This window comes from Urocampus carinirostris, chromosome 18 (genome assembly GCF_059441175.1).
Source record: "Urocampus carinirostris isolate Australia breed hairy pipefish chromosome 18, RoL_Ucar_1.0, whole genome shotgun sequence".
In the NCBI taxonomy this organism is placed as follows: domain Eukaryota; kingdom Metazoa; phylum Chordata; class Actinopteri; order Syngnathiformes; family Syngnathidae; genus Urocampus; species Urocampus carinirostris.
Window position 1 is genome coordinate 6,913,216 of NC_142366.1, and position 13,170 is coordinate 6,926,385.

Here is a 13,170-nt window from a genome sequence, read left to right on the forward strand (position 1 = left end):
GACACGGTTTGTGTAGTGGAGCAAGTTGTTGTGGACAAAAAAAATGTCAACGGCGCCATCTGCTAGTTGTAATTTGCAAATAAAAATAGAGGCCTGAGAAGGTGTTGGAACAATACTTGAACTCGAACTATACCACATCAATGGTACTTTTAGTAACTTGTGATCTTTACAACCCTATCATCAATGGGAATGGTCGTGTGCTTGTGAATTTTTAAACCCAATCTTGAACATTTCTTTTGCATTACTTGTTAAGGTTAGAACCCTACCATCAACAGTTCCTTTGGTTATTTGTCAACTTTAAAACCCCACCATTATCAGTTCTTTGGGTAACTGGTGAACTTCAGAACCCTATCATCAAGAATTTTGGGGAGAATTAGCGAACTGTAGAACTAAACGATTATTGGTACTTTTAGTAACTTGTGAACTTTAGAACCGTACCACCAATGTTTCTTTGAGTAACTTGGGTAAGTTTAGAGCCTTGCCATCAACGGTATTTTTGGAAACTGGTAAACTTTAGAACCCTACCATCTATGCTTCTTTTTGTAAATGGTGTACTTTAAAACCCTGTCATCAATGATTCTTTGAGTAATGTGTGAACTTTGGATTCCTCCTATCAATTACTTTTGGTAATTTGTGAAAATTGTGAACCATACCATACACAGATTATTTTTCATAACTGGTGAACCTTAGAACCTCACCATAAACAGTTCTTCCAGGTAACTTGTGAAGATTAAAACCCTTCCATCAATAGTTCTCTGGGTAATTTGTGAACTTTACAACATTACTATCGTTAGTTCTTTTGGTAACGGGTGAATTTTAAAACCCTACCATCATCAATTCCTTTGGACAACTATTGATTTTAACCATTAACATTTTTTTAATTAACTTTGGGTTACTTGTGATCTTTACAACCCTATCATCAATGGGAATGGTCGTGTACTTGTGAATCTTTTAACCAAACCATTAACAATTCTTTTGCATAACTTGTTCAGGTTAGAACCCTGCCATCAACAGTTCTTTGGGTAACGTGTGAACTTTAGAATGCAACCTACCTTTAACAACCCAGATTTAGCTCAAACTTATTTTAACGAGTGGCAGACATTTTGTGAGAAGATCTTCCAGTGATAGCTGATTTTATTGATATTTTGAGACCTACAAAAAAGGTTGGGTTAGTGCTATAACAACTCAGAGACCAGATATTAGAAGATTGGACCCTCATCTTTCACCTCTCCAAAACGTTTTTCCAACGTACTTCTTTTTTAGCAGTGAGCTGTAAAAATAGGTAAATTTTAGTGAAATGTGAGTTTTTTTCAGAGCAAAATTTCTAGAAAAGGTTTTTTGGAAGATAGCGCTTTGCATTTGTGATTTCGACAGTTACGGGTGATGTCACAACTTTGCCCAAACTTCCTTCTTACATTCCCAGGAAGCAGACCTTTTGTAATTCTATAACAGAAAAGAATCAGCTACTTTCCGATTTTCATTTCCGCCGCTGGCAAAGCTCCAGAGACCGAGCGTACCATAATTAGCATCATTGCTAGCGCAGCGTAACCCGCGCTCTCCGTCTCTGACGGACATCCGCGGTTCCGCTGACAGATTCTGGTTGATATTTCGTCGTTTCGAAATTCCTCATGGTAGGAGAATCAATCCCAACCAGAAGAAATTGAGGTCTATTCTGGTCTTAAATGAAGAAGTGACGCTCAATTCCTTGAGTACCGGAGTACAATTGCGGCGTACTATCGTCAGCTCGCCAAAAACATATCCCTAATTCTCCTTTTTGTTTCCAGGTGAAGACGACCGTCTAGCTCTCAAGGGCAGAGTGACCGTGGAAGACCTTTTTCGAAAAGATTTCCAGATACACGACCCAAACGCTCGATGGATCAGCAGTAAGTCCAAATGTTGATTGGTTACAGCCATGCAAATAAGCATTGGTAGCGATTCGCAAGCTTTTTTTTTAATTTGTTGTTCATTCCAATCTTCATTTCTATGATTACACAATGACTTTGCTTCTACATTTGGCATCACTGCAAGCCTTAAGACCCATAGCTAAACAAATTCAAGCTTTTTACCTGAGATTGACAATAAACAAAACAAAAATTACACCCTCTTGAATGAGATCATTCCTGCTCATGCCCTGTCATTGATTTATAGCTTTCGCACTAGCAAAACGCTTTAGCAACACCATTTTGAATACAGTTTGAAAAATACAGCATTAGCTTGCAAAGTCTTTATAAAGCACACAAAATTCTGAAGTGAATGGGGATAATGGCTGAACAAATTCATGCTTGTAACGTAATATTCTATATTGTAAAAAACAAACAAAAAACATACATATGTATGTAAAAAAACTTCAATGTCTTAAATGACATCACTCCTGCTAATTCCCTGTTAGTATTCGGTTTTCTATTAGTGCTAAAAAAACAAAGTATCAACAATATTTTTCATTTTTCATTGCCACATATTTATTTATAAAGCAACCAAACAACTTGAGCAAAAAGGAAGATTGTGGGGGTTCAGCCATTTTTTTGCTAAGCATCACCATAAGCCTTGGAACCATAGAGATTAAATCCAGTACAAAAAAAATGCAACATTGGCTTGCAAAGTGTCTACGGAGAAAAAAATTCTGAACTGAATTCAAATAAAGCAAGTGCAAAACATTGTGCGATTTATGTCAGCCATTTGTGGGGGGGTTTTCTTCTCCCTTTATCATCACCAAAAGCATTGCACCCTTAACAAATACATACTGTATTGATTCACAAAGTCCATACAAAACATGGGATTCTGAACTAAATAAAGATAGAGCAAGGCATGATGGGATCAGCCATTTTTTTTTTTTTTTTGCTTTTTCTGTTTTCATCCCTGCAAGCCTTAGCACTCATAGCGAATAAATACACTACAGTGTTATTGTCCTGCCTTTCCAAAGCATATACGATTCTGAACGGAATGAAAAGTAACACATTGTGGGCGGTAGTTCAGTCAATTCTGCTTTTGCTTTTGCCTTAAGCATCACTGAAAACCTTGGGACGGTTGGTGAATATATGTGGTACAAGAAACACAATATTGTCTCGCAAATTCTCTATGATGCATACCAGATCCTGGGGTGAATAAAGAGTGAGCATTTCATCATGGGAAGGAAGTTCAGCCAATAGCATTCAGGCTTTTTAATGATGAAGTGTTGCAAACCAATCAGTGTTGGCCAAGTTAGATAAAAAAAAAGAATAAAAAATTTCCTGAGCAAATACGAAACACCGTGTTTACTTGTAGAGATGGGAATTCCGACTTTTTTTAAAGAACTGGGTTATTTGGCTAAGTTCACGAAAAAGAGCCGGGTCTTTCGGGTCCCAAACGTCACTTTGAGGTTGTTTTTGTTGCTTTAATCCCTACATTACCGATTACTTTGTAACTTTATTCACAGAATTACTTAAAAATAAGGCAAAATAAAGAAAAATTCCAAAACATGAAATGAAAGGAAGAAAAGGGACAATACAAGATCAAAAACAAAAAGGAGAGATAAAAGAAGAAAAAAGAATGAAATTTACATTTTCATACGGACACATCAACACTGAAAAACACAGGAAATATCATAAAATATTTATGAATCTACAAGAATAAAAGATGAAATACAAAACAATTCTATTTTTTTTTATGCTTAACAAATTTAAATCCACAGTGTGTAATATTTGACCCCTAGATTGCACTGTTGTCTAATGCAAACAAAAACCAGGGTCACAGCAAACAAAAACGCAGCAGACAAACATGGCGAAAACTTAAGTATGGATTCCACTATGTAAAAGAAAAATACAAACTTCTGGATCTATGATTTGTTAATCAAAAATAACCGTTAGCATGATAGTTTATGTTATTATTTAAATCAATGTCCTCTTTTGAACCACTGGATGCACTAAATATTACACACTGTCCCTTTAACATCAACAACATATTGCATATTGATCAATCACAAAATAAAAAAAGCTGTCTCAGGGGGAACCAGCTGTTGATTAGTGGGAACCCATATCCCTTTATTCACTTCCAACGGGCGGCTAATAGAGACGTTTCATCTGCGAATGACACGAGTTGAGTGTTGTCAAATATAGGGCACACATTTTTTGCGGCTCGGCCCTCATACCCTTTTCTTTTTGTGCATTAGTCAAAACTGAAATCAAAATCGCTGTTTAACGATATGGTATTCACTATTAAATGGGGACATGATCGAAAAGACAAAAACAACTTGGAAGTGAGCGGAAAACCTCACAGCTGAAAACAGGTTTGCAGGGGCATGCAGAACAGCCTAGGTAATGCACCACTTTTGACCATCAGTAAGGGTAATAGCGTTGTAACGGTGGGAAAAAAATTTGTTAGGTTAAGGGCTGCAATAACTTATTGATAGAATCGATTAGAATTTATCATTAAAAGCGTTGGCAGCCACTCCAGCAGCTCCCGTGTTATTTTCGATTGTTCTCGATTGTTCTCAGCTCAGGGATGCTGCTGGAAATGTGAATTTCCCTTCGGGGATGAACAAAGTATCTATCTATCTATCTATCTATCTATCTATCTATCTATCTATCTATCTATCTATCTATCTATCTATCTATCTATCTATCTATCTATCTATCTATCTATCTATCTATCTATCTATCTATCTATCTATCTATCTATCTATCTATCTATCTATCTATCTATCTATCTATCTATCTATCTATCTAATTAGTTGTATCACATGATGTATGAGCCATTAAGTATGTTAAATCAATGCAAATAAGAGTGCACACAATTCTGTTGTGACACTGAGCGTTGCATTATCACCTTGGTCCGGCAGAGGGCGCCAAGCTGTTTAAATAAAAAGTTATCTTACATTTTTTATTTCTTTTTTTATTGAACATTGCATCATTACTAACAAAATTGCCATCAAACTTTCAACTTTGTTTGACTGTTTAATCAGGAAACAAAGTTAACAATTTTCAAAAAAACAGAGAGTGCTGCAGAAGTCCTGAGGAAAACAAATGAATAAAATACATAAAGTAAAAAAGAAAAATAATACAGATGCTGCCCCGATCGTTCGTAAGTTGAATTTGTTCTTAAGTTGCTTCAGTGCTATATTTTGTATGTTAAGGTTTATATAAGTATTTTTAAGGCTTCTATAAGTAACCTGTCAATACAGGTTTTGTACTAAAAAATAAACATTTCATTGAAAAATATGCTCCACAAAGGTCAATAAAGTTGAGTTTAACCTACTTTTGGAAGATGAGCTCTAAGAGGTCCTCCTCGTCGGTATAAAGTGGCCGATAAAAAGCGTTCTGGCCATTTTCTCAACCGCATCAAGCTTTCTTATACACTTTCATTTAAAAATAAATGACTCGCCTCTTCTTTACACTTTACACCAACCATTTTGAAGGGATGCACAAGATATTAAACAATTAAAACATCAACTTTTTTAGCGCGTTGGACATTCAGTACACACAGCACTGTATGTTTACACACAAACTAGGAAGTAGTAGCCGTATATCTTGTACGGGGTGGATGCTGGGTAACCTCTCACAGCGCCACCACACGCTAGTAGCGGCAGAAAGAAGCACTACACTAATGTCCTTTACTCGGAAAAATGTGCACACAATACAATATCTAACTTATGGCAATGTCCGGATATTTTTCGACATCCCGAAAAAAGTGTTTGTATTTACCGTTTTACGTAAGTCGAATGGTCGTGACATGTTTATCTCTAGACAAGGGCAGATTCTTAAGCATATTTTATATTTGTTCATGTTAGGGGAGAGCAGGTATAGTGTGTGAGGGTGGGTTGCATGTAAGTCAGCCGGTGTTTGCAGATGACCCTGCTTTGGTGGTTGTTTCTGCAGCAGGAACAAGTGCTTTGGTAGTGGAGTTTGATTGAGTGTGTAAGAGAAAGAAGCTTAAGGTGAATGCAGGCAAAAGTGAGGAAACGAGGTGTTCGAGAGGTGGTGAGGTTGGGTGAGGTGGTGAGAGTAAATGAGCGCAATAAGTTAAATGTCTTTGAGATTAGATGTTTGTGTGGTATGTGTGGAGTGACACAACTGGATAGGTTAAGGAATGAGGATGTAAGGAGAAGAACTGGTGCGGTGAGAGAGCTTGCTGACAAGGTTGTTGAAGATGTTCTGAGATGTTTTGGACATATAGAAAGAACAGATAAAGATTGTTTGACTAAATTAGTATACAGGTATAGTGCAGAAGTGGTTGGAAAAAGAATGAGAGGAAGGCCTAAATATGGTTGGATGGATGGGGTGAAACGTGTTCTGGATGTCAAGTCAAGACAAGTCATTTTTATTTATATAGCCCTTAATCACAATAAGTCTCTAAGGGCTTCACAGATTAGTACACTATGTTACACAGACTATTTTTCAGCCGACAAGAAGAGTAGGTTATTATTCATATGCAATGGAGTAGAAGTGAGTTTTAAGTTTAGATTTAAACATTTCCACTGAGGTTGCAGATGGATGGATGGATGTCCATCCATCCATCCATCCATCCATCCATCCATCATCTTCCGCTTATCCCGGGTCGGGGCAGCAGCCTTAACAGGGAAGCCCAGAAGTCCTTATCCCCAGCCACTTCCTCCAGCTCATCCGACGGGGTACCGGGGCGTTCCCAGGACAGCCTAGAAACATTGTCTCTCCAGCGTGTCCTGGCTCGTCCCCGGGGCTTCCTGCCAGTGGGACATGCCCGGAACACCTCCCGTGGGAGGCATCCAAAAGGTATCCTTAACAGATGCCCGAGCAACCTCAACTGGCTCCTCTCAATGCGGAGGAGAAGTGGCTCTACATAGAGTCCCTGCCGGCTGACTGAGCTTCTCACCACATCACTCAGGGAGTGCCCAGCCACCCTGCGGAGGAAACTCATTTCATCCACTTGTATCCGGGATCGTGTTCTTTTGGTCATGACCAGAAGTTCATGACCGTTGTTGAGGCTAGGAATGTAGATCGACTGGTAAATTGAGAGCTTCGCCTTTCGGCTCAGCTCCCTCTTCACCACGACGGACCAGTACAGTTTTCTCATGAGAGAAGCAATTGATCTGACGTTAACCAATACCAAAGGGGATCTTAAAACTGAAACCTGTTATACGCACAAATATTGCAAACATATTTGTTGATGGGGAAAATGCAATAAAAAAATGAACTGAAAGAACACCTCCACCTTAAAGAGCAAACGGCAAAAGGAAGGGATGCCATATCTCGGGGTCGTACCGTGCTGGGACTGAATACACAGATGTGGCGATTGTTGATATTACAGGGAGAAATTAGGTTTTTGTGCAGCCAGGCCATAATTAGGTGCTCGGTGTTGCTCCACTGATCCGCATAATTAAGATCTTTGTCCTTGGCTTTTTTTCTGAATGCAAACACAAGGTATGATTGGCCGAAAAATCGTATTCCACGCTTGACGTTTACTTTTTTTTTATAGCAAAAGCTTTCCGCGTCCGAGTCTGAAAAGGTTTCCTGCATTGGCGGCTGTCAGCCGACGATTGCGTCTTTTCAGCTTCCTCAGCTGGAAAATAATCAGAAAGAAAAATAGGATGTGTCATCTTTATTTCTATTTTTATTATTTATATTTTTATTTGTATTTTTTATTTTGGTACTATTATTTCACTTTAATTTCTGTTTATTTTCTTAATTTAGTTAATTTTAAGAAATATTTTCTACCACGTTTAGGAAAAAAAATTACAAAACACACAAAATGATCTACCATGTGCTAAATACTATAGATATGCTTATTCTAATTATACATAAGGTATAGTCGTGCTATGCTTAGTACTAGCATCATCTTTTTCCGTGCATGGAAAAAAAATGTGACTTATGTGTATTTGATTATTCATCTTTTGCATCCTCATCTCATCTCATCTCATTAGCCGTACCGCTTATCCTCATTAGGGTCGCGGGGGGGCTGGAGCCCATCCCAGCCATCTCCGGGCAGTGGGCAGGGGACACTCTGAACTGGTTGCCAGCCAATCGCAGGGCACACAGGGACAGACAACTCATTCGCTCATTCACATCTAGGGACAATCTGGACCGGCCAATTCACCTGAAATGCATGTTTTTGGAACATGGAGTGAACCGGAGGAAACCCACGCAAGCACGGGGAGAACATACAAACTCCGCACAGGATGTCTGGAGCTGGATTTGAACCCACGACAGGTTCCCATGACATGAACTGTGCCGCACAAGCGCTAACCACTGCGCCGCCGTGCTGCCCTCTTTTGCATCCTATACTGTAAAAAATGTTAGCCAACTTCCCTAAAATTCTAATTTTAAGAGTAATATTTGTAGTTTTAGTATATTATATCTTATTGTTACTATATTTATAAAACATGAATGAAATAAGCTTAATTATTTTATCTAGCAGAGAATAAAACATCAACATACACCCTCTATCACTTCAAAATATAAGAATACATCCAATTTATGTTGAAGGAACTGTGGGAGGGTGGGGGATCTTACGCATATTGTCTGGGATTGCCCAGAGATATTAAATTACTGAAAGAGTATTAGACAGAAATGAAATTAATTATTGGTTGGGAGTTGCAGTTTAACCAATTTACCTATGTATTAGGAATTTTGCCAGAAGAGTAATAGAATGGTTAATGCAATTATATACTAAGTGAGTTTGCTTCTGGGAGCAAAGACAATTATCACAGTTTCCTAGTTGAAACCACAACCTCATGACATAAAACAATGGAGAGACAAATTAAAGCAAATGTAGATTATGGCAAAAATCACTGCAAGACTTATCAATTTGAGAAAATATAGAAGCCTATTACACAATTTCCGCTTGATGTCTAAACATCTCACCTTTTAAATATATTTGTTTCATCGTCATTTTTTTGTTGTTGGTTATTTTGTTTGTAATGGGAATGTCAATTGTATATATTTTTGTGTTGGTGGGTTACTCAACTCTCTGTTGAATTGTGTGTGGGAGATTAAAAGTTATAAAAAAAAGAACATCAATATATTTTCTTCCAAAGGGGTGATGTTTATTTGGTCTTGAAATTGAAGAATTAGGTAGAAAAAACCCCATAAATAAGTCGCCTCGTTTTCTGTGCAGATGATGATGCTATTTTTGGCATTGTCGAAATTACGCTAGTTTTTTTGTGACGGATTTACAATTGAACCTGACTAAAATAGAATATTTGTCAGAATATAGCCGTTTATTACCACGGACGTGTATGTACTCTTTTCTTTTTTTATCCGGTAGCCATCGAAGGACATTGAAGGTCACAAATGCGGTGTTGAAAATGTATAAAACGTATTTAAAAAAATGCCCTCAGAAGATAACTCGGCCTGGAAAATGAAATTATCAGCGCAGCGAGTCGCTTTTACGTCCCCTTTAACGCAATCAAGGCACCAAATGAAGTGATCATGGCGCTCGATCATTACGCGGCGTAAAATTTTAGCGCCCAAGATGATAAAAAGGGGAATTGTTGCTTCATCTGCTCCCCGTCGAGGAACGCTCGAAGGATTTTAAAACTCCTTACATGAAAAGAATAATATCGGATTTGTATGCTAATACGACGTTTATTTCACGATAGGTTTTAATATGAAACATCGTAACCACGGCCCGCTAATGGTATTTTTTCATTTTATTAATTTTTTTCTTACCTAGCGAAACAAAACGGCTCAAATTCTTCGAGAATAATGAATAATTTTGCATTTATATGCTAATAGGACGTTTGTTTTGTAATTACTTCCAATACGAAACATTGTAACGACTTCCCACTAATGTTTTTTTTTTTTTTTTTTTTTTTTTTTTAGTAACTTTTTCTTATCCAGCAAAACAGTACAACTTTAATTCCTTGAGAATAATGACTCATATCTGATTTGCATGCTTGTACGACGTCATTTAAAGATCGCCAGACTTCGCCCTCTGTCCGGTGCAACTGCTGCAGTGTGTAGGGATTTTCCAACTCTCCCCAATCCGCGCTGGTGTGAGCGTTCACTAGGTCCATTTTGTGGTCGGTCCGTACTGTCAGGACCAGAACGGAGACAGGACCCACTCGCGTAACGTTACTCACAGTTTTATTGGGAAGAATGGAAAGGAGCGCACACGCGATCCGGAGATCGCTGATCACGGAGAGTAGGTTGCTCGGACGCGGAAGTGGGACTTCCATTGCGAGCGATTGCGGTGTCCGGAATGGAAAAAGTTCAAAAACCAGGAGAGGAGAGTAGACGTGGTCGAGATAAAAAACGGATCGTTCTTCAGGGCGGGAGAACAGACGTGGTCGAGATCAAAACAGGTCATAATTTGGGATGGAAGAGCAGACTTTGTCGAGATCAAACAAATCGTAGAGGGAGAAAAACAAGAGCAAAAACAGGACAGGCAAAAAAGGGCTAAAATCAGAGATTCGCAGACGGACCGACAAAAGGGGACTGACATGAGTTTAAATACTAACAGGGAGCCAATATGTCAACAAGCTGCAGCTGGCGCCCACGGGCGGGGCCAATTGGGCGCCATGGCAAGTGTGACAGAAGCTGGCACCACATGACGGGGGCCTATCGGGCGCCATGGCAACCGTGACACAAAACATTGTTGGCAGCACGGGAGTGCAGTGGTTAGCGTGTGTACGGCAGAGTTCTGAGCTCATGGGACCAAACCTTCCTGTGTAGAGTTTGCATGTTTTCCCCCGTGCTTGCGTGGGCACTCCGGTTTCCTCCCACATTCCAAAAACATGCATGTCAGGTTAATTGACCGGTCCAAATTGTCCCTAAGTGTGAATAAACAAATGAGTTGTCTGTCTCCCTGTGCCTTGCGACTGGCTGGCAAGCAGTTCAGGGTGTCCCCTGCCCGAAGATAGCTGGGATGGGCTCCAGCGCCCCCGCAACCCTACTGAGGATAAACTGTGCAGATAATGGATGGATGGATGAAACATTGTAACAATGACCATCTAATGACTATCATTTCATTTGAAGTTATGTGTGCATTTCTTAATCATTATTTTCACGTATTAAAATGGCTCAAATTCCTCAAAAATATTAATAAAATAATAATAATTTTATATATATATATATATATATATATATATATATATATATATATATATATATATATATATATATCATACCGCTTTTTATGCAAATATGACTTTTATTTTAAAATAAATAGCAATAACGACATCCCACTTATGAAAATCATTAAATTTAAGTACATTTAACATTTTTTAGGTAACCAAAACAGAATGTCTCCAATATCCAATAGATAGATAGATAGATAGATAGATAGATAGATACTTTATTCATCCCCGAAGGGAATTTTACCCTTCCAGCAGTATCCTTGTGTTGAAAATAAAACAATAATAAAGGAAAATAAATAGAATACATAAATACCCAATGTAACGTGTTGATATAGAGTATTTAAATAGTGCTAGATAAAACACACACTGTAATAAAAATAGGGTAATATGCAAATGTGGCTGTGTGGTTTAATGTGGGATTTTGTCCCCCTAGGTGGAGTTAAAGAGCCTCATGGCATGAGGAAGCAATGAACTCCTCAGTCTGTCCGTGGAACAAGACTGTGACAGAAGTCTGTCACTGAACTTAAGACAAAAAAATACATTCGTATATTGATTAGAATATATTAAAGTTATCATTCAACCAGATTTTTATTGCGAATTTTATTATTTGGCTTTTTCTATTGTATCAAAACCAAGCAGTTTGAATTCATAAGAAAAAATAATAATCATAAAAACAATAATAACACATGTTATTTTATGGTAATAAGTTTATTTTACAATAAGTTAGGATACAGTACGAAACATTGTAACGACATCCAACTAATGATGATCATTAAATTTCAACACTTCTAGCATTTCTTTTTTCGTGCCACATCGCCGACCTCCAAAAATGGCGGCCACGCAAAAAAAGGGGTAATTGACATTCTACATGAGAAAAGAATGAAATTCGAACGGCCGTAAGGATTTGAATAATGGAGCGCCTTATCATTCGACGGGGACGTTAGAGATCAGGAGACAAGGGATGCTGGGTTTCCGTGGCAACCACAGGATTATCAGTCGAGTATTAAAGATGACGGGATAAGCGTGAAGTTCAAGGGAGTCGTCTCGGGACGGATGTCACGATTTTTTGTTTTTGTTTTTTTCACATTCGATATTTCATCTTGTCTTTTGAAAAAACAATGACGGAAGAAATAGGTAGAATAAAAAAGATAGTATTTGGACTTTTTCATTAAGTCAAGTTATTAAGTCATGTCAAATTATGTTTTTTTGTATAGCCCTATTTTTTTCATTTTACTTGAATAATCAAATATAGCAAATGCCAACTTTAAGTGTTTTTTTGAATGTATTATATCGTTGTATATTAATTATTATTATTTATAATATTCTTTCTCAATTCTTTTAGTCATACTTTTCTTTAACTTCAACTTTATATATATATATTTTATCATTATATTTCCCCCGTTTTTTGTTGTTGCGTTAAGTATATTTAACAATTCATTAATATTTTATTCTTTCAGTTTTTAGTAAGAAAAATAAAGCTTGAAAATAGTTAATGCTAACTTTATGTATACATATATACATACACACATACAGACACATACAGATACATACATACATATATATATATATATATATATATATATATATATATATATATATATATATATATATATATATATATACATATACATACTCGTTATTTCTTGAGACAACATGCTAATCGTAACAGCGACTAACTCCCAAAGAAAACATTTATCTTATTGACTTCTTTTGTTGGATACACAAGTAAAAACGCTAGCCGCTAATGGCTCATTCTCCTGCCAGTGAGACGGCGCTAATTAGCGCAAACATTAAGTGCTGATTTAGTGTTGCGGAGCTGGCTGTTAGCCACTGCTTGTGACGAAATGTTATGTCTTATAAAAGGAAACAGAATTTAAAAGTTATATTTCATTTTGACAAAGGAAACCAGTCAATGTGTTTTAAGTGACACAAAGGTTGTTTTATGCTAGCTTAGGTTTTCACAGTTTGACCTAGCTGTTAGCTAAAAGTTTTCAGCTTATATTCAAGTCTGAAGAAAGAACAAAGATTTAGTTGTTTTTATTTATCATTAGCACGGCAGCTTGATTAGAACTTTTGTTAACATTGCTAGCAAGCTAATGTACTAGATTGTTGATAGCAGTTAGCTAGAATATGACTGTGTCTGT

The 13,170-nt window shown here is 37.4% G+C and overlaps 1 protein-coding gene across 3 annotated transcripts in view; it reads left to right on the forward strand.

Annotated features, from left to right (window-relative positions):
* LOC148348246 (A-type potassium channel modulatory protein DPP6-like) overlaps positions 1-13,170 on the forward strand; it is a 173,700-nt gene that overhangs the window by 122,315 nt on the left and 38,215 nt on the right. For all 3 annotated transcript variants that reach the window (XM_088322763.1, XM_088322765.1, XM_088322764.1), the window contains exon 3: positions 1,785-1,883. In XM_088322763.1, the coding sequence (XP_088178889.1) occupies positions 1,785-1,883 (99 nt within the window). The remainder of the gene's footprint in view (positions 1-1,784; positions 1,884-13,170) is intronic.